This window comes from Canis lupus, chromosome 2 (genome assembly GCF_003254725.2).
Source record: "Canis lupus dingo isolate Sandy chromosome 2, ASM325472v2, whole genome shotgun sequence".
NCBI classification, from domain to species: domain Eukaryota; kingdom Metazoa; phylum Chordata; class Mammalia; order Carnivora; family Canidae; genus Canis; species Canis lupus.
In genome coordinates this window covers 55025879-55047624 of record NC_064244.1, presented here as the reverse complement: position 1 = coordinate 55047624, position 21746 = coordinate 55025879, and the positions used below count along the sequence as shown (strand labels likewise).

At 40.1% G+C, this 21746-nt stretch overlaps 1 protein-coding gene across 7 annotated transcripts; it reads right to left on the bottom strand.

Annotated features, from left to right (window-relative positions):
* Window positions 1-3167: 3167 nt before the first annotated feature.
* On the bottom strand, window positions 3168-21713 carry UTP15 (UTP15 small subunit processome component). Of its 7 annotated transcripts, none has more exons than XR_007407072.1 (15): window positions 21607-21713; window positions 21096-21207; window positions 17563-17727; window positions 16027-16119; window positions 15746-15930; window positions 14521-14699; window positions 13844-13969; window positions 12078-12213; window positions 9793-9877; window positions 8630-8779; window positions 7865-7966; window positions 7313-7446; window positions 7078-7136; window positions 6009-6383; window positions 3168-3547 (listed from the first exon to the last, which is right to left on the bottom strand). XR_007407072.1 is itself a non-coding variant. In XM_049103880.1 (15 exons), the coding sequence occupies exons 3-14, from the start codon at window positions 17650-17652 to the stop codon at window positions 6169-6171; spliced, it is 1554 nt and encodes a 517-aa protein (XP_048959837.1). In that variant the 5' UTR covers window positions 17653-17727; window positions 21096-21207; window positions 21607-21713; the 3' UTR covers window positions 3168-3547; window positions 6154-6168. The 7 variants fall into 7 exon arrangements, 6 of the variants coding, with proteins under 6 accessions (XP_048959837.1, XP_048959838.1, XP_048959840.1 ...); XM_049103880.1 differs by having other exon boundaries at window positions 6154-6383; XM_049103881.1 differs by having other exon boundaries at window positions 3168-6383; window positions 20942-21207.
* Between the last annotated feature and the right edge of the window lie 33 nt (window positions 21714-21746).

Sequence of the window (21746 nt, the reverse complement as noted above, 5' to 3'; positions counted from 1 at the left end):
TATGTGTATAATTTCCCGGTTTTGATCACCCTGGTACTTACTGTTAAAGCAGAATCACATATGATCCTCTTTACCAATTGGCCAGAGGGTTTCCTATCCTTAATAACGTACTGACTTGTAATATATTCACAGGTAAGGAAACCTGCTGAGTTGTGTTGAAGTCGATGAATAGGACCTTATGGGGGGAAAAGCATGTGCACAAGCCCATGGCAGTCTCTTAGGTCACAGAATAAGGAAACAGGCTATGATCACTAAATTTCACTGCGATTGTCTTATCTTTTTTGTTCTCTCTTTTTTTTTTTTTTATCACCTGGATCTTTTCCCACTAGAAAATAAAAACCGGTTAGGCAAGGGAGCCTTGAAATCTTTTATCTTAAGTAGACGACAGCAAAAGGAAAAAAATCTGCCCACTGCTTTCCACGTGATTCCTATGAGGACACTGTTTTGACTCAGGTTGTTTTTTTTTTTTTTAATTGGAAGCACTTTGTATTTGTTAATACAATATATATTTGTATTTGTTAATACAATATATCTCTTAATACACCTGAAACTAATACAATGTTGTATGTCAATTATATCCCAGGTTTTTAAAAAAATTGAAAAAATGTATCTCACATGAGTCCATTGCTTTATAGTCATGTTAACATAAAATTGCCAACACTTGTTAAATTAACATAGTTTGTATTTCTAGCCTTTTGGTCAATGAAGTCATTGCACAGTCCCAGCTAATAAGGAAAGTCTGCATTCATAACTATGTTTAAAGACATAAACAGCCCCATTTTAAATTCCTGCTATAAGACTAATCCGATAGGACTAACATTTTACTTTTGCGACTAAAGGAGTCAAGCTCTTATTTGCATATATTGCAAATCATAACATTTACTTTCAAAATGCTTGGAAGCAAAAAAAAAAACACAAAATGCTTGGAAGCAGTCTGTCTCTCATCCTCAGGTAACCATACTCCTTGTTTTATTTAGTTTTTAAAGATTTTATTTATTTGAGAGGGAAAGAGAAAGAGTGAGAACATGAACAAAGGGGAGGGGCAGAGGGCAAGGGAGAAGCAGGACTCGATCCCAGGACCCTGAGATCATGACCTGAGCTGAAGGCAGACGCTTCATCGACTGAACCACCCGGGTGCCCATCTACCCCTCATTTTATAGTTTATGTGATTAACTTATTTAGAAAACATCCTTTATAACACGATAGAAGGAAAGGTTCAACCCAACCCTTATCTACGTGGTCCAAATGTTGTCGATCAGGGGAACCAAGGAAAAAGCCTCCCAACCAATGCAGGACAAGTCGACCTCTCATAATCGCAAGTGTGTGGCGAGCCCAAGAAAGCAGGCAGGACACCGTCCGTGTGTCCCCGCACTTGTCCTTGCAAGAGTCCCGCAGCGGAGGGGCTGCTGGTGGCCTCTGGCAGATGGGGACGCCGAGTCAGCTGGGCCCGCCCAGGATCCCGCAGGACCGAAAAGGCTGATCCTCAGCTCCAGGGCTGGCATGGCCTGGCTTCCTTTCCATGGCTCAGGTTGGCACCCACTAATGGCCCGGGGCCCAGCTCGCTGTGGCAACGCGCGTCCTGGTTCTGCGGGGTGGGCGCCCGCAACAGCTGCTGGACAGCGGGCTCCCCCGGGCCCCGGGATGTGGCCGCCACCTCGTGGGACCAGGCCGGCGAGCGGGCCGGGCCTCAGGTGGCCTACGGAGCCACGCCGCCCTCCCCTCGGGTTCCAGCAGGTGCGGGGTCGGGCCTGGAGTTGCACCACCCCCGGGGAGGCCTCACCGTGGGCTTTCCTGTCGCCTGGCTGCACCCCTAACGCTCCACCCGGTCGGTCATCGTGGATCACCCCCTCCCCCGGACATCCTGGCTCCTGGCTGCCTGGCACTGTCCCCAACATCCCTCCGTCGTAACTGTGGACCCTTCACCAGCACCCCTACGTGTCCCCCACCGCTGGCACATGCTCAGACCCAACGCCACACAGGCCAACAGCGCGTGGATTCAGCCAGGCAGCCGCTGCCCTCACTCCCCCAGCTGCGATTTGTCACCCGTCCTGGCCACACGTGCCAGCCCAACCACCTCATCCCTTTCCGGATGATGTCACGCTCACCACTGGAAACCCTGAGGCTGGCCGGCCGTGCCCCGGGGTACCCCACATCCACACCTCCCGGCCAAGTGTGGAGAGGAACACGCGGCGGGGCAGACAGGCCGCGCTTCAAACCCAGGCCATCGACTTGTGGGCCGAGGGCCGCTGGTGAGCCTGCTGCATTCTCTCCTCCTCCTTCTCCCCAAAATAGTAGCTAACAAATATCCTGGACACTTTTTTTTTTTTTTTTTTTATCCTGGACACTTTTCATTCTCACAACCACAACGGGATGTTGTCTGATGAACAGATGAAGAAAGGTCAGTACAAAATGGTAAAGTCACTTGCCCACATGGCTGGTTACTGGCTGAATCCGACCCAGGCCGATGGCTCCAAAGGCTGAGCTCTCGACCTCTCTAGGAGCGGATCTTGTCTTCGTTCGCTCACTCCCAACGCTTGGAGCCTCCTCCTCCTCCTCGTTTTGCTGTTCATCTGGTTTCCACGAAGGTGGCCAGTAAAGAACCCCTGCAAGCCCGCCCCATCCCATCTACATGCCTAATGACATCTGTGCCCATATACTTTGCCTTCCCCCTTGAACCATACCCGAACTACTCCTTCTAAGCTAACCCTTCCCTTTGGGTACTCGACCCCAAATCCCCTCCCAAAAACATCGTCCCAGCAATTGGCCTCCCTCTCCCATATCACTAGCTGTCCCATCCGCACGAGTATCCTGGTCGGCACATGTTCTGTAATTCTTTCCAGTTTAAATCTTAAGTGAATTACGAATCTCAAAACATTAATGCTCAGTGGAAGCCAGCCCCCAATCCTAAATTCTGTGCAATTCCTTTTGTATAAAACTGTAGCAAATGCACACTAACCTGCGAATCGATGGTGGCACAGAGTTTACTCGACATCCAACTCTCCCAAGTAGAACAGAAATTCCAAGAGAACAGGGATTTGGTCTATAGGGTTCACTGTAACATCCCCAATTTCCTGACCTCTAATGTGGCCTGAATAAATACCAGGATCCGTGAATTAGCGTCTTTGGAGCTACTTGGTTGTGAATGAAGGAAACCACTCACACGCATCTAAGCAAAAAGAATTTATTACAAGGATTCCAAATAGTCTCATGGCCCCGAGGGAAGCCCTAAGGTACAGCCAGAAGGGAAACGGAACCGCTGGGAACCCGGTCTCTTCTCTAGCCTGCCCTGCTGAGGCAGGATGGCTTGGTCTTGCAGATTTTCTCCGGACTTAGTTTCCTTCTCCTTTCTTTGCTGATGATCCAAAAAGCATTCTCAGAACCCCACATTTGCCAAGATCAAGAATTTGGGGCACCTCGGTGGCACATAGAAGCGTCCAACTCTTGCTTTCAGCTCAGGTCATGATCTCGCAGGGTGGGATCGAGCCCCATGTCCAGTACAGAGTCTGCTTCAAATTCTTTCTCCTTCCTGCTTCTACCTCTCCTCACTCTAATAAATAAATAAAACCTTTTTTTAAAAAAAGGAATTTGATTATAATTCCTAGTTACTACTCCCGGCTTAGCCTGGGCTTGAGCCAGATATACCACCCCCGGTCTAGGTCACTATCTGGGGAAAGAGGCACGCAGCCTAGTCACAGTAAGTGCCTCTTCGTGGCTGAGGGAACATTTTATTCATTGAAGAGACAATTTAGTTACTTGTTAAAGTTAAGCATTTGAAAACTTTCCTTAAGGTTTTAGATTTAACTTATATTCCATCCATAATACTAGTTCATCTTAATAATCACTTTCAAGGGGGCCTTTAATTCATGTTTCATAAAGTAGATTTAAGTTGAACACACTAAATTTAAAATTTTTTTAAACAAATCCACTTACAATCCAAATTCCTTTAAACAATAGCATTTATACACTTAAGATGTTTTTCTTGTAAATAGCACTTCAAATGCTTGATCCAATAAGCAGAACCTTCCCAAGTGCTTAACTCTTACAATAAGTTAAATGTACGATGAGTTCCTAAGTTCTCTGGGACATGTCAAGATTTTTGCAGGCTTAGTAATATTTTAAAGTACTTTTCAACTAAAATTCAGAAGCCTTAATATCTGTCATTTTATATTAGAATCCAAAGGCCAACGCAACACAGCATAATATGCCTAATATGCCAATTGTGTTTAAATACTTTAAATAACAAATACTTGTTTGTCCCAATGAATATAAAAACTATTCCTGAAATTACTATACAGTATCAATGGCTATGGGAATTGCAAAACCTTTTTGAAAATTCATCTTCATTCTAGATTTCATCCAAGAACCGCAGCGCTCGGTGAAGTCCTGTTAAAGGAACAGGAGGCTTGGCCCCAGAGGCCAGGTGGGTTCACAGTGCCGGGATGATGAGGGACTCAGGCCTGGGGGAAAAGTGGGCTGACCACTGGAGCTCATTCAGCATTAAGTGACAACACCAACACTGGATGGCTGTGATGAGACTTGAATAAAATAATGTATGGGAAAACTCTTGTCACGTGTTGCACACTTGATGGCAGCTAGTTTTAGAATTTTCCACTTCTAATTTTTACTAGTATACAGCATACTTAAAAGTTAAATACTTTTAAAAGCTTTTAAATACAAAATTTACTTAAATAAATTAACCCTTTTAACATGAAGACAGGGTTTCTGACCTTGTCTAAATCTCATAATTACTCCGGGAAATAAACCCCTGGTTTCTTCATAAGCCACTGTGCATTCACCAATTCAAGAAAGGGAAACTAGACCCTATTTTTGAGCACATGCCCTTTCCAGACCACAGAAATATTCTTTTCTGCCTTAAAAAAAAAACCTGAATTCACAAAACTAAACTCTAAGAGGAGATTCTCATTGCATAATCTTCCTTAAGTTTTTTTTTTTTTTTTTTTTTTTTAAACACAAAGCAGGTTTCCTTACAGATAACTACTTGAGGTGGAATAGGAACTGGGAAAAGGGAGAAGTAGCAAGTGTGAAATCAGTGTCCTAAAACAGTAGCCAGTGACTATTCATGAATTCACATATCTCAGAAAGCCAAGAAGAAAGAATATCTTTATAAAAATGTGGCTTACATCGACCTTTAAAAAACAAAAACTATTTTCCAAAACAAGCTACTCTATCTTTGAGTTCTAAAACACAAGATGATTGTGGAGATTAGAGAAACAAACTCTAAAGACTGATTACAGAAAGTGGTTTTCAGAAGGGTAGGAAGCTGTAAGAGAAGCTCCAAACATATGTATAAAAGGTTGAAAGGCTATTTAATTACAAGATAAATGGCAAATTTTATCACTCCTCTGACCTGAAATTGAAAACTGGGCAGAAAAAAATCTGTGTATCAAGAAGGAGAAAATTGTGGTCCGATAAGGTCTATCTGTAGACCTTGTTCTGGTAAGAATGGTCAAGATTAAAGGAATGGAAAGAATCTGGAATGGACAGCACAATTTTTAGGTATCAAATCTGCCTCATCACACTCTTTGAATACATGTTCTAACTAATTCAGAGTAAATTGTTCAAAGCTGGCCACTGATGTGTCACATGTGGAGCAGACGCAGTCCCATTACCGGCAGAAGCGGAACATGGGACCTAGGATAAATGATAACATCAAGGCAAGGGAGGCGAGATCAGCAGGGCTTGGAAATCCCACACTGATTAGAGGATTTATTTCTGTTGCTGTTTCTGTTGTTGTTGTTTGTCCAGGAGAAAAGTAAAAAATAAAGCCCTGCCCCTTTGGCAGGATTCCCAGTTGAAACCCATTCCAGGGTTCTGAAGGCCTACCCAAATGTTGATACAGAACTTTGCTGTATTAAAATTAATATCACTTTGTCCAAGGTGGACAATACACTACGACCAAGACAACTCAGATCTTCTAGCCGAAGATGCCATGAAATAATTCAAAGTATTACATGGAAAACCATGTCTTACAATAGGTACTTATTTACCAATTCTAGATATTCCAGTCTCTTCCATCAAACTGCTTCTGTGAATACTTTTTTGGGCTTTTTTTTTGTTTTGTTTTTACTGTATCAGAGATTCTCTTTCCAATAGTTAATAGAATCAAATCTATTTCAAGTTAGCTGTTCTTACAGGTCTCATCAGACACTACGATTCCATCTTGTTCTCTAGAAATCCATCAGATGTATGCTGCAGCACAGAAGTGCTTTCTTTCCTTGTCATAGTAGCAAAAAGCATATCCATCATCCCCAAGGTTTCTAGTAGTTCTCTCTGGTAATCAATCTCTTTTTCTACGAGTCCTTGAAGTAACAAAAACTTTTTATCAACTACGGGTGACTGACCAATCACAGGAAGATATATATCTAGAAAGAGAGAGAAAACACATTAATTAGAAGTACTTTTCTTAATAAATGAACAGCAATAGTTAGAAAAGGTATGAAAATATTAAATATAAACATACTGAAAAATCTGTACTTATTTTATAATTTATGATTTATAGAAAATAATCCAGCTAAATAATTTTTTTTCAAAAAGAAGTACTTATAGAAAGTACAGTGTGGAGATTCTGACCTACTTTCATTTTCCCCTTAAAAATTATAGATGTCTAAAAAAAATTGTTTGATTTCATAACTCTAATTTTAGCAATTCAGAGTCAAACTACTATAAACATTTTACTTCCCTTAAAATGCACTGATTTACTGTGGTTGTTTTCTTCCTGACAATCGCTACTGGAGAATTCATAAAAACAAGGTATTGTGATCTATGCAATTTCATTATTTGACATCTCTAGTGCTGCAATTCAAGTTTTTTTTTTTTTTTTTAAAGGTTTCACATATTTATTTGAGAGAAAGAGCAAGTGAGAGAGAGGGGGAGAGAGAGAGAGAGCACCAATGGGAGGGGTGGCGGCGCAGAAGGAGAAGACTCCCCACTGAGCTGGGAGCCCTACGCAGGGCTCGATCCCAAGACCCTGAGATCAGGATCTGAGCCCAAGGCAGATGCTTAACTGACGGAGCCACGCAGGTGCTCCGAAGTTTTCAAGTTTTAACAACTACTTACCAATAATTATTTCCGCAGCATTGATCAAAACAGGGGCAAATCTTGGTTGAGACAGATTCCTACAGAGCAAAAATTATTTTATGAAAAGTGTCAACTTTAAAAATATCCATAAAATAAATTTTAAATTGTTCCATCAGTTCTCTACTAAGGTCAATATAAAAGTAAAGGTCTCTCTTATTTGAGATAAAGAAGGAGTTCAGATGCAAAATATATGTTTCATAGACATAAAACATACCGTATCAAAAAATTAAGAACACGACTGATTTCCTTTTCATCCCGACCTGCAAGGGCATTTGCAAGGACTCCTCTTCGATTTAGCTCCTTTATGATGGAAACTGTAATCTCAGGTGTCTTTATTGTACAACTGGGCTAGAAAAATTTTCGGTGAACATGAGCAGGTAAGACAGCGCAGGAAACAATGATAGTCTTAGAACTCACTAAACATTACCAAATTTAAATAGGTTTATATCATTACAGTTTTGAGTTGCAGTAATACACAATTAATAAAATCATTCTTTTAAAAATATGCTCCTCGTAGGTTTAGCAACTGTAACAGATGTACCACTCTGGCGGGGGGGGGGGGGGGGGGGTTATTGATAATAGGAGAGGCTATGATTGTGTGGGCGCAGGGAGTCTACAGGAAACCTCTGTACCTTCCCCTCAATTTTGCTGTGAAGCTAAAACTGCTCTAAAAAATTAGTCTTAATTAAAAATATAAACACACACACGCTCTCTCCCTCTCACAGGGATAACATATTGTATGTATGTATATATGCTTCCCACTCACCTCAAGGACTCTGTCAAGTGCCTTAGAGACCCGGAAATTTTTCAGATCCCTGTCATACAATTCTAGGTGTTTCTTTGATGGCCTGTTGATCAAAATGTCGTCCTGTATTACAAAGTAAATTTATAAAGAAAAATCAGTATCTGCACAGTTTCATTCAAAATAAATTTTTTCACTGTGGGATTTTATACTAGGATGACCCTGAACTATTTAATAAATAATGGGCATATCCCCAGAATGCAGACTAATTAAAAATGGAATAATTTGCTACATCAATGTGTTCTTACTCTCCTATGATTTAACTTAGAACACATACATAATACCTCACTCTGGGCAAACATTAGAAAAAAACAAAAATGGGAGAGACTGAGATCTAGTCCCAACGACTCTGATTACCAGTAGTGAGATGCTAGATCGACCAGAACTTCTATCTCCATCTTCTCAGATGCCAAACGGGGACATAATCGGCTCTACTACTGTTCAGGGTTGTTTAGGAGATCAAATTAGATAGTGTGTCAAAGACATTGTTTTGAATATGGTAAAATACTATATGTAACATTGTTACGATTCAGGGTATCAAAGTAGACCTCATTCCCCATTACTTACTAATAATGTCCCCAATCTAGCAATCTGCAAAGAATTAAGGTAGAGAAAAGCAAAATAAAGTTAAATCCCATGTGAACTACACTTTCCAGTAATGTGCAGGGATGGAGCTGCCTACTCTAACAAACTACACCTTTTTAAAAAATGTAAGAAATATGCAAATACCCGTTGCTTCATGTAACTTTTTCCTTTAATAAAAGTTCGATATGCAGGCCTCCTTCTCTTGGGAAAAGAATCCTTCTTTGCTTCAGATTTCCGATGTTTCACACTCAATATTCCATTGGTCATTCCTACAACTATCGTCTCATCTTCGTGCTATAAACAATTAGAAAAACAAGTTACTCTATTCCTAACCCATCATTTAGCTTACTTTTTCTTCAAAATACCACTTCTAACATGTTTTCTGCTTATCCATACTTTCACTAAGAGTTCCACTCAGATATACTCTGCCTAACAATAATCTGTGCAAAAAGTTAGAAGAAATAATTTTTTCCTCCAGGATACTATTATATTGATAGTGTTTAAATTATCACTGGCAGTTTGAATAATAATACAGTTAATGACATCTTGGGAAACTTCTAAAATAATTTTTTTTCTGCATCCTCTTATTAGAAAAAGGATCATGTGATGGCATGACTTTCCATAATCTTGCCAAGAAAATATTTTGTAATCAGCTTTTCCTCTTCTAATTCAGATTTCTATATGATGTATTCAAATATCCTCTTTTCAATGGCTCAAGAAATTTGACAGTGGACATCCCAGAAAAAGCAGTCAACAAAGACATACAAGTTCACTTAGTTACTCGCTTTTCTCACTCTTTTTTTTTTTTTCCCTCAGAGAGCCAACTTGATTTTCTAGAGTATGTTAATTCTAAGTTAAATGTATTGAAAGGAGATTTATCAGTTTCCCAGATCCTGCCATTCATGGTAACAATGCCTATAGCTATACTTGATTTGAAGGTATATAGTGAGCAAGATCTAAATCTCAATTCATACTAAATTATTGAGACAAGTCATATAATACAAATTATCTTTACTATCTAATATGGTAAGAAGAAGACTGGGGTGCCTGGGTGGCTCAGTTGGTTAACTATCTGCCTTCAGCTCAGGGCATGATCCCAGTGTCCTGGGATCCAGCCCCGTGTCAGGCTCCCTGCTCTGTGGGGAGCCTGCTTCTCCCTCTCCCCCTGCTTGAGTTCAATCTCTCTCTCAAATAAACAAATAATATCTTAAAAAAAAAAAATTTACTCACATACAAAGATAAACCCTACAATTCCATTTTACTTTAACAAAGTTAGTGAAAGCTTTAAAAAGAATAAAAGTACTCACCGCAAGTGCAAGACTCAAAATTGAAGCTGCATAATCAAAACTGTGGACTACTTTATAGGAAGTCGTACTATATACTTTCACCTTCCTGAAAGAAAGAAAGAAAGAAAGAAAGAAAGAAAGAAAGAAAGAAAGAAAGAAAGAAAGAAAGAGAGAGAAAGCTTTGTTACAAATCACCTTGGAAATGAGTGTAAAATGCAAATTTCCTATTTTTTAGAAACTCAATATATAAATATTAAAATTTATACAGCAATGAAGAAAAATGATTAACAATATTAACTACAAACTAATTCCTTACTGAATCTAAAAATCAACTGTTAGCTGTAGCTATGTTTATATATAAAGACAAGACTAGCCACCAAAAGGACAGACTATGAACCACTGTCACCTGAAGATGAAACTTGAGAGTAAAGAAAAGGTTTCAAAGTACACTGGGAATCAAAAGAGCAGGGTTTCTCAACATTACCATGATTAACACCACAGGCCAGGTAAGTCTTTGTTGTGGAGGCTGTTCTGTGCGTGGTAGGCTGCCCAGCAGCATCTGCCAACTACCATGAACAGAGCCAACTCACATTTGATATTTGAGGGACATATCTAAAAATCAAGTCCTAAATTGCCTAGTAACACCATTTCAGGGAATCTGCTACATATTTACATAATAAATTCCTTTGTGTTAAAACTATATTCTAGGGCAGCCCCGGTGGCCCAGAGGTTTAGTGTCGCCTTCGGCCCGGGGCGTGATCCTGGAGACCTGGGATCGAGTCCCGTGTTGGGCTCCCTGCATGGAGCCTGCTTCTCCCTCTACCTGTGTCTCTGCCTCTCTCTCTGTGCCTCTCATGAATAAATAAAATAAAATCTTAAAAAACATATATGTGTGTATATATATATATATATATATACACACATATATATATATTCTAGCTTTTAAAACATGTATACTTTTTAATGAACATACTGAAAAACCAAGGCTTTCCATAACAAAAATAGAAAATACAGACATAAAATAATCAAAAACAAATAAATATGACTACTGGAAATGCGCCATAGCTCCAGCCACATGCTACTGAGTACTTGAAATGTGGCCAGTGGAAATAAAGAACCATATTTTTAATTTTGATTTTAAATAAATTTTAATTTAAAAACTGAGGTAGTGTAAAAATATTTTTCTGTTAAACAACTACATTTCACTTTAATCACTATAAAATATTATTACTGTATCATAGGGCATGTATTGGATGCTTAACTGATCTGTCTTGGTAATATTTTTACATTGATTACATATTGAAATAATATTTTAGATACCCTGAAATAATTTTACTGAGTTCTTTTTGCCTACTTAATGTGGCTACTAAAACATTTAAAATTATATATGTAGCCTACATCATATTTCTATTGGACACCACTGTTTTAGAACATTAACTAATGGAATACTACTACTAATTGGAAATAGTAATATCTGAGGGGCGTCTGGGTGGCTCAGTGGCTGAGCTTCTACCTTCGGCTCAGGTCATGATCCCAGGGCCCTGGGATGGAGCCCGCATCAGACTCCCTATTTGATGGGAAGCCTGCTTCTCCCTCTCTACCACTTGTGCTCTTATGCATGCTCTCTCTCACACATAAATTTTTAAAAAATCTTTTAAAAAAGAAAAAAGGTAAAATTTTAATCACATAAATGTATAGAAGTTTTCACATGAAGTTTCAAATTTTTAAGAATATAAGCTAGAATACATACATACACTCATTAAATTTTTAAATATACACATACACAATAAGGATTTTTAAAGAAATCACAGAATGACAGACTAATTAAAAAAAACAATGTTCAAATGGTTCAATAAAATTCCTTAAGTATATACGTTGAAGCACTAACATTTTTTTAAAGATTTTTATATATTTTTTTTATTTTTTTAGATTTTATTTATTTATTCATGAGAGACAGAGAGAGAGAGAGAGGCAAAGACAAGAGGCAGAGGGAGAAGCAGGCTCCATGCAGGGAGCCCGATGTGGGACTTGATCCTGGGTCTCCAGGATCACGCCCTGGGCCGAAGGCAGCACTAAACCACTGAGCCACTGGGGCTGCCCTGAAGCACTAACTTATGTCAAGCAAGAAAATAAGTTTGCTGTATATGAATAAAAAAAGATCAAAACTAATTTTCAACTGAAAATATTTTTTTCAGAAATTATTTGACAGAACATTTACTTTATCACAAATACTTCAGAAATAACTCATTTCCTCAAGCAGTAAATATCCATACACCAGTAATAATAAAGAAAATTAAAACGCTAACCTATCCAGTGACCCAGAAAGTAACCTCTGTCCAGAGCTGCTCAGATATAAACACGTCACAGTTTTATGATGATTTTTCAAAGACACTAGTAATTGTCCTCCTTTCAGCATGTCCCAGATTTTAACATAACGGCCTCCTGCAAGAAGAAATAATCATTAATTTGAAATTCTGCCTAACATTTAGTATTTTAAAGATTTGAAAAGCATTCTACACTGGACAGGGCACAGCATGGAGGTGAAGTGAGGGGTCCCAAGCAAAACCGCCTGGTTTCAGTGCTGGCTCCATCACTCACTAACTTTGAAACTGAGAATAAAAATAGTTCCTACCTCAAAGAACTGTTATGATGATTAGATAACTGCATGTTTGTAAGTTCACAGAACTTCCCAGCAAAATAAAAAGTATAACCAAAAAAGATTACAAGAACTGTAATAAAATCATTTGGCAAAAGAAATTTTGGGTCACTATGGAAATGAATAATATAGCTTTATTTCCTAAACATTTTGTGAATCTCACCAAAACTAAAAAAACTTCCCTAAAACTTCTACTCGAAGAGTTAGTAGGTTCCTTAAAGGCAATTCACTCTAATAGCTTAAAAACAATTCTTTTAATACGGCATCTTTTATTTCAATGAAATGTGAAGCAAAAAGTCTAGAAGGTAAAACAGGAAAATGAGTTTGAGAGGGAGGAGCAAAGGTCTTACCTATCCTAACTGGGAAAGGGGCGCATAGGCCAGTTCACAGTCCCTGTCTCACCACCTGTGGCAGCTCACGAGAGAGCATAGTTTAAAACAACTGATTCTGTCCAAGCTCACATTTCCAAAGCCTACAGGGGCTGAGTGAAGGGACTGCCCAAGATTGTACAATTAGCTAGTGACACAGAAGAGATGCCCATTCTCCCTGTTTAACTTGAACTTATTTCCGTTTCTCAAAATAACAGCAAGAAAAATGGATACATCTGACAATGTTATCAACTTATTTTGAAATTAAAGAGGTCCTGGGGAATAAATATAAAACAGGCTAATTTTTATTTGGATTTTAAAATTGAGAGGAAAAAAAGGCTACACACACGGTCACACATATGCTATAAGTTTTACTACCTACGTATCCTACTGTCAACACATTAATTTTGACTTGATAAATGAAAAAAGTCAATTTACTCTTTCCATTCTAATTTTGAAAATGCTCTATGATCAACATAACGAAAAAAGACCTCAGTTACAAGTTGATGTAAACTGTGTCAAGACCCCTTCTGACTCCACATTATATCCTCCTCCAGAATTACTGGCTATTTTCTGGGTAAAGTCATCTCAATCTAGAGACACAGAAAAGAGACAAATCTGATTCTAGAATGAAAAGGACTGTGTTTTCAAAAGCTGTTACAGATCTCTTAGGTAGGGATAAACAGGAATACAACCTGGATTTCTAGGTTAAATACACAATGTAGTAGACTCTCAAGTCCTAGGATTTCAGATCTGTCACTTTATCTTGTAAAAATTAGTTTAATAACTTTTATTTCCGTAGCTGCAAAATACGGAGAAACCTACCTACCTTCTAGGTTCAATAATATGTATATATAATAGCACAGTATCTGGCTCACCCTCAGTACTCAATAAATAATAACTGCTGGCCGCCCTACTTATCAGTTGAGCAAAACCTAGGTATGCAATTCAAGGGCACAGTGTTAAATTATAAGAAGTAACTAAAAAAAAAAAAAAAATCACTCATTCGAGATGACCAACAATATTAGTAAAGCAATTTTTAAAATACCTGCTGATGCCAGAAGTCCTCCAGAGGGAAAAAGCAGGACACTTTCCACTGGCTGCCCATGCTCAACAGAGATCACACTCTGGTTTGTTCGTGCATCAAACATCTTCACAGTATGATCATATGACCCTAAAATGTCAATTTTTGTATTATGTGAACTTATTATTTAAAACAACAAAAACTAAGTATGTGTGTTTATCCAAATATAAATTCTAAAAGGAGAAGAGGCTTAGATGAAATTTTAAGGACACATATGTACATTCATGAAAACAGAGTATTTCCATACTCTCTGGTACTACTGTTTTCTAAAAAAGCATTTTACTGTACTATATTATACTATACTACATTATACTAGATCTTAAACTATTCGGATCTTCAAGCTATCATCACTACTGAATCGTGGGAACCTTTGCACAAGCACCCACAAACACTGTACGGCATTATCTTTGTTTCTTGGCTGCTGTGAAAACCGTTACAGTTCTGACACTCATGTTTCCAGGCAAGCCTGATGCTTCCAAACGCTGTTTGGAAGACAGTAAGAACAATCACCAAAAGAAAACAACTGGAAAAACAGAAACATATTCCTTTATAAAAATGTTTAAACTGCTCTATCCCAAAACATTATCAAATTATATCACAATTAAATTATCCACTTCAGGAGGGAAAAACAGTTCACTAACCTGTTACAAACAGATCTGGGTTCAGTTTGCTAGCACATCCACACCTCACATAATCAGAATGTTCTTTGAATGTCACAATTTCCTTGGAGTTCGGGATATCCCACAATTTAACTGTATAATCATCAGCCCCAGAGACCACATGATATTTGTCAGCTGTAAAATCAACTGTGTGAACTGCTCTAAAAAATCAAGAATCAATATATTAAAAAGCAAGAAAAAAAATTATATCTCTGGCATCTTCTAACATAAAAACACTCCTTTTCTCCAAATAACAAAAAAGTAGCTCAGAAAATCTTTAAAACAGGTGTTTGTCCCTAAGCCAATTTAAAATTTTAAATACCTCTACTCTATGAAGTTAATATAAACAGCCTTAAAATTATATCTTCTAATATGTTGCCAATTCTACAAAACTCAATGAAAGTAAATGTTCTACAGGTTGGAGCAAAGGTACTTTTAATTTAAAAAAATTTCAAAATGGATAGTTAATTACAAAATCCTAAGACAGACCTGCCATGAAGTAGTATCATACTAAGTGAATTTGTTATACTTTAAATGTTTCCCTGATGAGGAAAGATCCTCCTGACAATATACTATAAAAAACACTTGAGATTTTAAATCAGTAGCAAACTTCAGCAATGAACTAGGTAATCTTGATATAAAGTTATAACTGCTCTGGCCATTTAATTTACTAAGTGGCAAAATATTAACTTCAAGAAGAAAAAGAATCAACCTTTCAAACCTGACTTCAAAATAAGAACCTCTAATGTAGTCCAGATTAGTTCTGATTTATAGTTATAGGGTTGCCTTTGGATCAGTGGTTTATAACCTGGACTGGTCACAGAACTCACAGATTAGGCAAAAACTATAGGAAATCTTCCTAGACAAACGTACATTTCTCGAAATGTCACATATAATTCTAGGGAATTCATGAGCCCTGTCAAACTGGACCATACAACTGTACCAGATGAAGTACTCTATTGTAGAACCACCAAGAAATAAAGGATACACTGGTACATAATCTTCATAGAACTGCTCTGTGTTTTTATTCAAAGCCCAAAAAACAAACAAACAAAAACTGTCTATATGGTGACAGATGTTAACTAGACTTTTTATGATCATTTTGCAATAGACACAAATATTGAACATATACCCAAAACTAACAATGTTTTGTTCATTATACCTCAGTTAAAAAACAATGTAAACATTTTTGAACAGTGGCTCTTACTTAGTATGACCTTCAAACTGCCTGAGGGGAGCTCTCCCACTTATATCAAAAAGCTGAACTCCACCATCTTCACTGCCAGCCACAAGCAGTTTACCATCCTGACGAAAAGTAGCACAGTATGCTGTGTCTTTAAATCGGGAAAAGGTTTTTATAGGTTCTTGAGAGTACCGGCCATAAATGTGAATCTACAAAAAGATAAAAAACGTAGTATTTGACCAGATGGCTCAAGATCAGTAGCAAATATAAACTACATAAAGGAAAAACAAACTTAATATATTTACCCTTGAGGAAGCGGTGACAGCGTAATTGTATGGAGGCTGCGGAGAAAAATCTACTTTTGACACTGCACCAAACTCCTTGATTTGAACAGGGGTCTTAATAAAAAAAAAAATAATACAGGAGATTAACAGAGTTACAATTGGAAAGACCTTTTAAGATTACATAATTTCTTATTGATCATTTCTCTGTGCTCTTAATAACATTTACTAGGATGTATTTAGTAAAGAAGTATGATGAAAGCAAAAAAAAAAAAAAAAAAAATTCAAATCCATCACTCAGACTATCCTGGTTGCCATTAAAGTAAATAAATATATGGCTGGAAAACCATACCCTACTCTTCGTCTTCAGCAATGGAGTTTTCTGTGATTATTACTGGGGGGAAAAATAGTTATACCTGTACCAGCATACATTTAACCATGTATTCTGTAACTGACACAAAGATCATACCATGCATGCAGGCTGTTCTGCACCTTGCTTTTTTACCACTCAGTAACACATCTTAGCTAACTTTTGATATGCTCAACAGATTTGCCATCCGTTATAGGATACATCATAATTTACGTTACCAATCTACTACTAACATACAGAGATTTTTCCAAAATTTCTAGTATTAAAAATAATACTTTAATAAACACCTACATACATACATCTTAGCAAATTTGGGGGAGTATAATCATTAAGTTCCAAACTGCAGAATTTACATGGCCAAAATATATTTTTATCATAATGTCAAAATGCCCTCCAGAAAGTTTACACCACTTTTCCTCCCTCGAGTAGCAATGATGATCAAAATTTTTCATTTGTGTCACTGTAACAGATGAAAAATAGTATCCAAATTACTGTTTCAATTTACACTTTTTTAATTATGAACGAAGCTGTAGCTCTTTGTTATATTTACTGGTCATTTAAATTTCTGATTCCAGGGGCACCTGGGTGGTTCAGTCAGTTACCCGTCGCCTTTGGTTTAGGTCGTGATCCCAGGGTCCTGGGATGGAGCCCCACATCAGGGTCCCTGCTCAGCAGGGAGTCTGCTTCTCCCTCTCCCTCTGCTGATACTCCCTGCTTCTCCTCTCTCTCTTTCTCAAATAAATAAATAAAATCTTATTTAAAAAAGTTTCTTATCCCATAAGCCTCCCATCCCAATCTTTTTCCATTTTTGTATTTAATTGTTCATTTTCTTTAAAAAATCATTTCCGAGCCTTTGTAGACAGTCTGGAAGAATTCTGCATCACTTCTTAGTTTGAGAAAAGCAAAAGAAAAAAATAATGCAAGATTCAAATTCAAAAATTTATTTCACTTGGCATCCATTAATCATCTGTTTATTCTCTGCTAGGCAGTTGTATGATTAAAATCACTAACCAATACGGACTTTTATTTTAAAAATTCCAAGAAAAACTATCAGATATCAAATTTCCCACCCAAACTAAACTGCTGATAGATTCTTTTTAGTTATTAGTTCTCTATTAGAGTATCCCAAGTGTAACAAATGCTGGAGAAATAAGCATAAACGCAAACCCTTCATTACCATCTACATTTACCTTATAGTTGTTCCAGTACAGTGTGTCCTGGGTGATTTTTTCACCAAGTACAGGATATGTCTGAATAGCTGCAGGCTTGTACCCAGACATAATTTCATTCGGTTGGACTGTTATCCAAGGATAAATAGTTGAAACTGACGTTAGAAATAAGTGACTGCTTTATGTCTGAAAAAGAAAATATTTTATATATATTATTCTCAAACCTGTATAGTTACCATTTTCACGTTGTGTCTTTTCAAAAGGCTGTGTAGTAGTGACCAATAAACCATTTAATTCTAACACAGAAGAAACAATCTAGAAGATGCAAGTAGAATACAGATAGGGCTACCAAAGTGCACCATCCATTCAGTTATACACAAAACTGCACACAAATGTTCTCACACTTAACTAACCAATTTATAACACACGGGAATACATCTCGCTTAGCCACCCAGTAGCCAAAGCAGAAGTAGTCCACTGGCCTAGACTGTTAACAACGCAAAAACATTAACGTGAAACTGCAAATACAAGTCTCCTGAAACTAAATTTAGGATGACATTTAATTTATTTGAACATGGTCTAGGGTCTTAACCTCCTGAAAGTCTTACAAATACCAAAAAGGAAAACAAAGCTAGGGACGCCTGGGTGGCTCAGTGGTTGAGTGTCTGCCTTAGGCTCAGGGCGTGACCCCCGGGGTCCCTGGATCGAGTCCCACATCGGGCTCCCTACAGGGAGCCTGCTTCTCCCTCTGCCTGTGTGTCTGCGCCTCTCTCTCTCTCTCTCGAATAAATAAAATCTTAAAAAAAATAGAAACAAAGCTAATATTCTAATATAGAAGCTTAAAATTAAATTTAAAAGCTTAAAAATAGGGATCCCTGGGTGGCGCAGCGGTTTGGCGCCTGCCTTTGGCCCAGGGCATGATCCTGGAGACCCGGGATCGAATCCCACGTCGGGCTCCCGGTGCATGGAGCCTGCTTCTCCCTGTGTGACTATCATAAATAAATAAAAATTTTAAAAAAAATTTTTTTCAAATAAAAAAATAAAAAATAAAATAAAAGCTTAAAAATAGGGCAAACCGGATGGCTCAGCGGTTTAGCGCCGCCTTCAGCCCTGGGCCTGATCCTGGAGACCCGGGATCGAGTCCCACGTCAGGCTCCCTGCACGGAGCCTGCTTCTGCCTCTGCCTGTGTCTCTGCCTCTCTCTCTCTCTCTCTGTCTCTCATGAATAAATTAATAAAATCTAAAAAAAAAAAAAGAAAGATGGACGTTCATTTTTTTAAAAAGCTTAAAAATAAAAGGTAATATTCTGATGCAGTTCCAATTTAAAAGCTTAAAATAAACATTTTTTAAAAATTAAAATGAAAAGAAACAAGAATAAAGCAATTCTGAAATTAAATTCTCAATTTAAATGACAGAATAGGGGACGCCTGGGTGGCTCAGCGGTTGAGCATCTGCCTTCGGCCCAGGGTGTGACCCCGGGGTCCTGGGATCGAGTCCCACATCGGGCTCTCCGCATGGAGCCTGCTTCTCCCTCTGCCTGTGTCTCTGTGTCTCTCTCTCTGTGTCTCTCAGAATAAATACATAAAATCTTTTAAAAAATAAATAAATGACAGAATAGGATAAAAATGAGTTATAACTTTTAACTGACATGGAATTAAGCCAAAATGTCTCTCCAGGACTATTCAACTGCAAAAGAAATTCATTTTATCTGTGGTGCAAATCATCATCTGTTTCAAAAGTCCTGAAAAGAGTGCACCAATAACACCAAAATAAATAGGTATGACATTTTCTAAAGGTTGTTTTGATGAAACATAGCAACCAACGATCAAAAGGAAACTGTTCTGTGCAAGTACCTACGATATACAGGACACTGTTCTAGGTTCTGGACGTACAACACTGAGTAAAACAAACAGTGCCCTCACACCCTCCGATATTTTCCATTTTAGCTGGTGAGTGGCAGAAGCTAGGAATATGAAATTTGCCTTGACTTGTCCTTCCTCTTCACTTTTAACACCCAAAGAATTAACAAGACCTGCTGATTTTACCTCCCTAAACTTCATCACGTCCACTCCGCCAGGTTCCACTGCTCCGATCTAGACCTTCCCATCTACAGAAACAGCGCAATGTGAGGTCTCCTTGACTCCCTTGCCCATCATCTAAACAGCCGTCAGCAAGACCTGACTACACAGCAAATCAAGCTTTTGCTACAAAGCACAACACTACCTGAAAACAAGGGTCCGACCTGCTCAACACACCCTATGATCTGGCCCTAACTTACCTTTTCAGCTTCACCCCCTTGCTATCCCTTTAACACACCCTCCTCTTTCTTCTCTGTCTTTGCTCATCTGTCCTCTTTGCCAGGAGTGAACTCTTCTCTACCCACTTCTTTCTTATCTTTTAAAGCTCAATTCAAGGATCAGACCCTCCACCCTTCTCTGAACTCCTAATGGCACTTCACTGTGCACATCTGTCAGTGTGCACTGTCAACGCTGCGTTTGTAATACTCTCTTCTTCCCATTAAACTTAATTTCCTATCTGGAAGACTTTCTTAAGTGCTTAAAGAAAACCTGGGGAAGGAATGAAAGGAAGCACTGTGCTGGGTTCCATGGAAGAAAACAAAATTAAAGGCACAAGTGGTGTCGATAGTACAAACACTACTCCGGCAAGAGTGAACAGGCCTCTTCTCTAAGGGGCCTGATGATAAATACCTTAGGCTTTGCAGGCCAACAGGCAAAACGGAGATTATGTAGTTATAAGAAAGCAGGCAAGAAAAAAAAATCCCCCCCATTTTTCTTTTTTTTTTTTAAGATTTATTTGTTTATGATAGACACAGAGAGAGAGAGAGAGAGAGAGAGAGAGAGAGAGAGAGGCAGAGAGACACAGGTAGAGGGAGAAGCAGGCTCCATGCAGGCAGCCTGACGTGGGACTTGATCCCAGGACTCCAGGGTCACGCCCTGGGCCCAAGACAGGTGTTAAACCGCTGAGCCACCCAGGGATCCCTCTTTTTTTTTTTTTTTTAAATAACAAACACCCCCCTGCCAAATAATTATAGGTACAATTTTCTATTTACGAGTGAAAAGAAGAGACTTTTTTGGACGAAGGGAAAAGCACTTCACTTACTTCGGGTTCGAGGTCCGTGTTTCCTATCATCGGACACCTTGCAAATACTCACCTGTAGAAAGCCTTCCAGGCTCAGCGGCTGCCCGAGGAAAAAAAAGCCGCCGGCCTCCACCCCTCCACTCCAGCCTGCGGGCCTCCCCCTCTCACCGCATCGCAGGCAAAACCACCCCTTACAACAGCAGCCGCAGCGGAGTTCAGAGCTCCGCCTGCAGAGAAACCCCTTAGAGCTCTAACAGCGGGCAGCCCCGGGGGTGGGGTGGGGGGGCTCAGCGGTGGGCACCTGCCTGTGGCCCAGGGCGCGACCCCGGAGACCCAGGATCGAGTCCCGCGTCGGGCTCCCCGCAGGGAGCCTGCTTCTCCCTCTGCCTGTGTCTCTGCCTCTGTCTCTTATAAATAAAATCTCTTAAAAAAAAAAAAAAAAAAGGAGGGGACACCTGGATGGCTCAGCGGTTGAGCACCGTGACCCCAGGTCCCGGGATCGAGTCCCGCGTCGGGCCCCTGCGGGGAGCCTGCTCCTCCCTCTGCCTGCGTCTCCCTCTCTGTGTCCTGCGTGAATAAATAAATAAAATCTTTACAATGAAGCGGCTGGCGGATGAAAGGGAGGAGCGGCGCGGAGGGGGGGGCGCCCCAACGTGGAGGGGGCGAGGAGGAACGCGGCCCGGGAGAGACGAGAGCCCGGGCGGCCGCCGGCGCACGCGGGGCGCGCAGGGCTCGGGGCCGAGGCTCCGCCCTCCCCGCAGCCCCGAGGCCGCCCGCGCCGCCCGCAGCCCGTGGGAGCGGCCCGACCCCGGGGACCCGCGCGGGCGCGGTGAGCGCAGACACGCGGGAGCGGAGCGCCCCGCGGGGACGCAGAGCCGCGCGGCCGGCAGCCAGGCTCGGCGGCGGCTGCGAAGCCTGCCCCCGCGGCCCTCCCCGCGCCCGCCGCTCCGGGCGCCCCGGGCTCACCTGCCAGGACCGCGCGGGCCTCCCGGGGAGCCGCCGACACTCGGCACCCACGCTCCGGCGCGTCGCACAGCAGTGACGCAACGACGTCGGCTGGCGCGCGTGACGCGGCGCGAGAGGGGCGGGGCCGGGGCCGGGGCCGG

Coding starts and splice junctions, on each gene's coding strand:
- UTP15 (XM_049103881.1), bottom strand. CDS start 17,652: ATGTCTGGGTACAAGCCTGCAGCTATTCAGACATATCCTGTACTTGGT. Junction 13,970..14,520: donor CCCAGATCTGTTTGTAACAG/GTTAGTGAACTG, acceptor TTGACATTTTAG/GGTCATATGATCATACTGTG. Junction 8,780..9,792: donor TTTTGAGTCTTGCACTTGCG/GTGAGTACTTTT, acceptor AATTGTTTATAG/CACGAAGATGAGACGATAGT.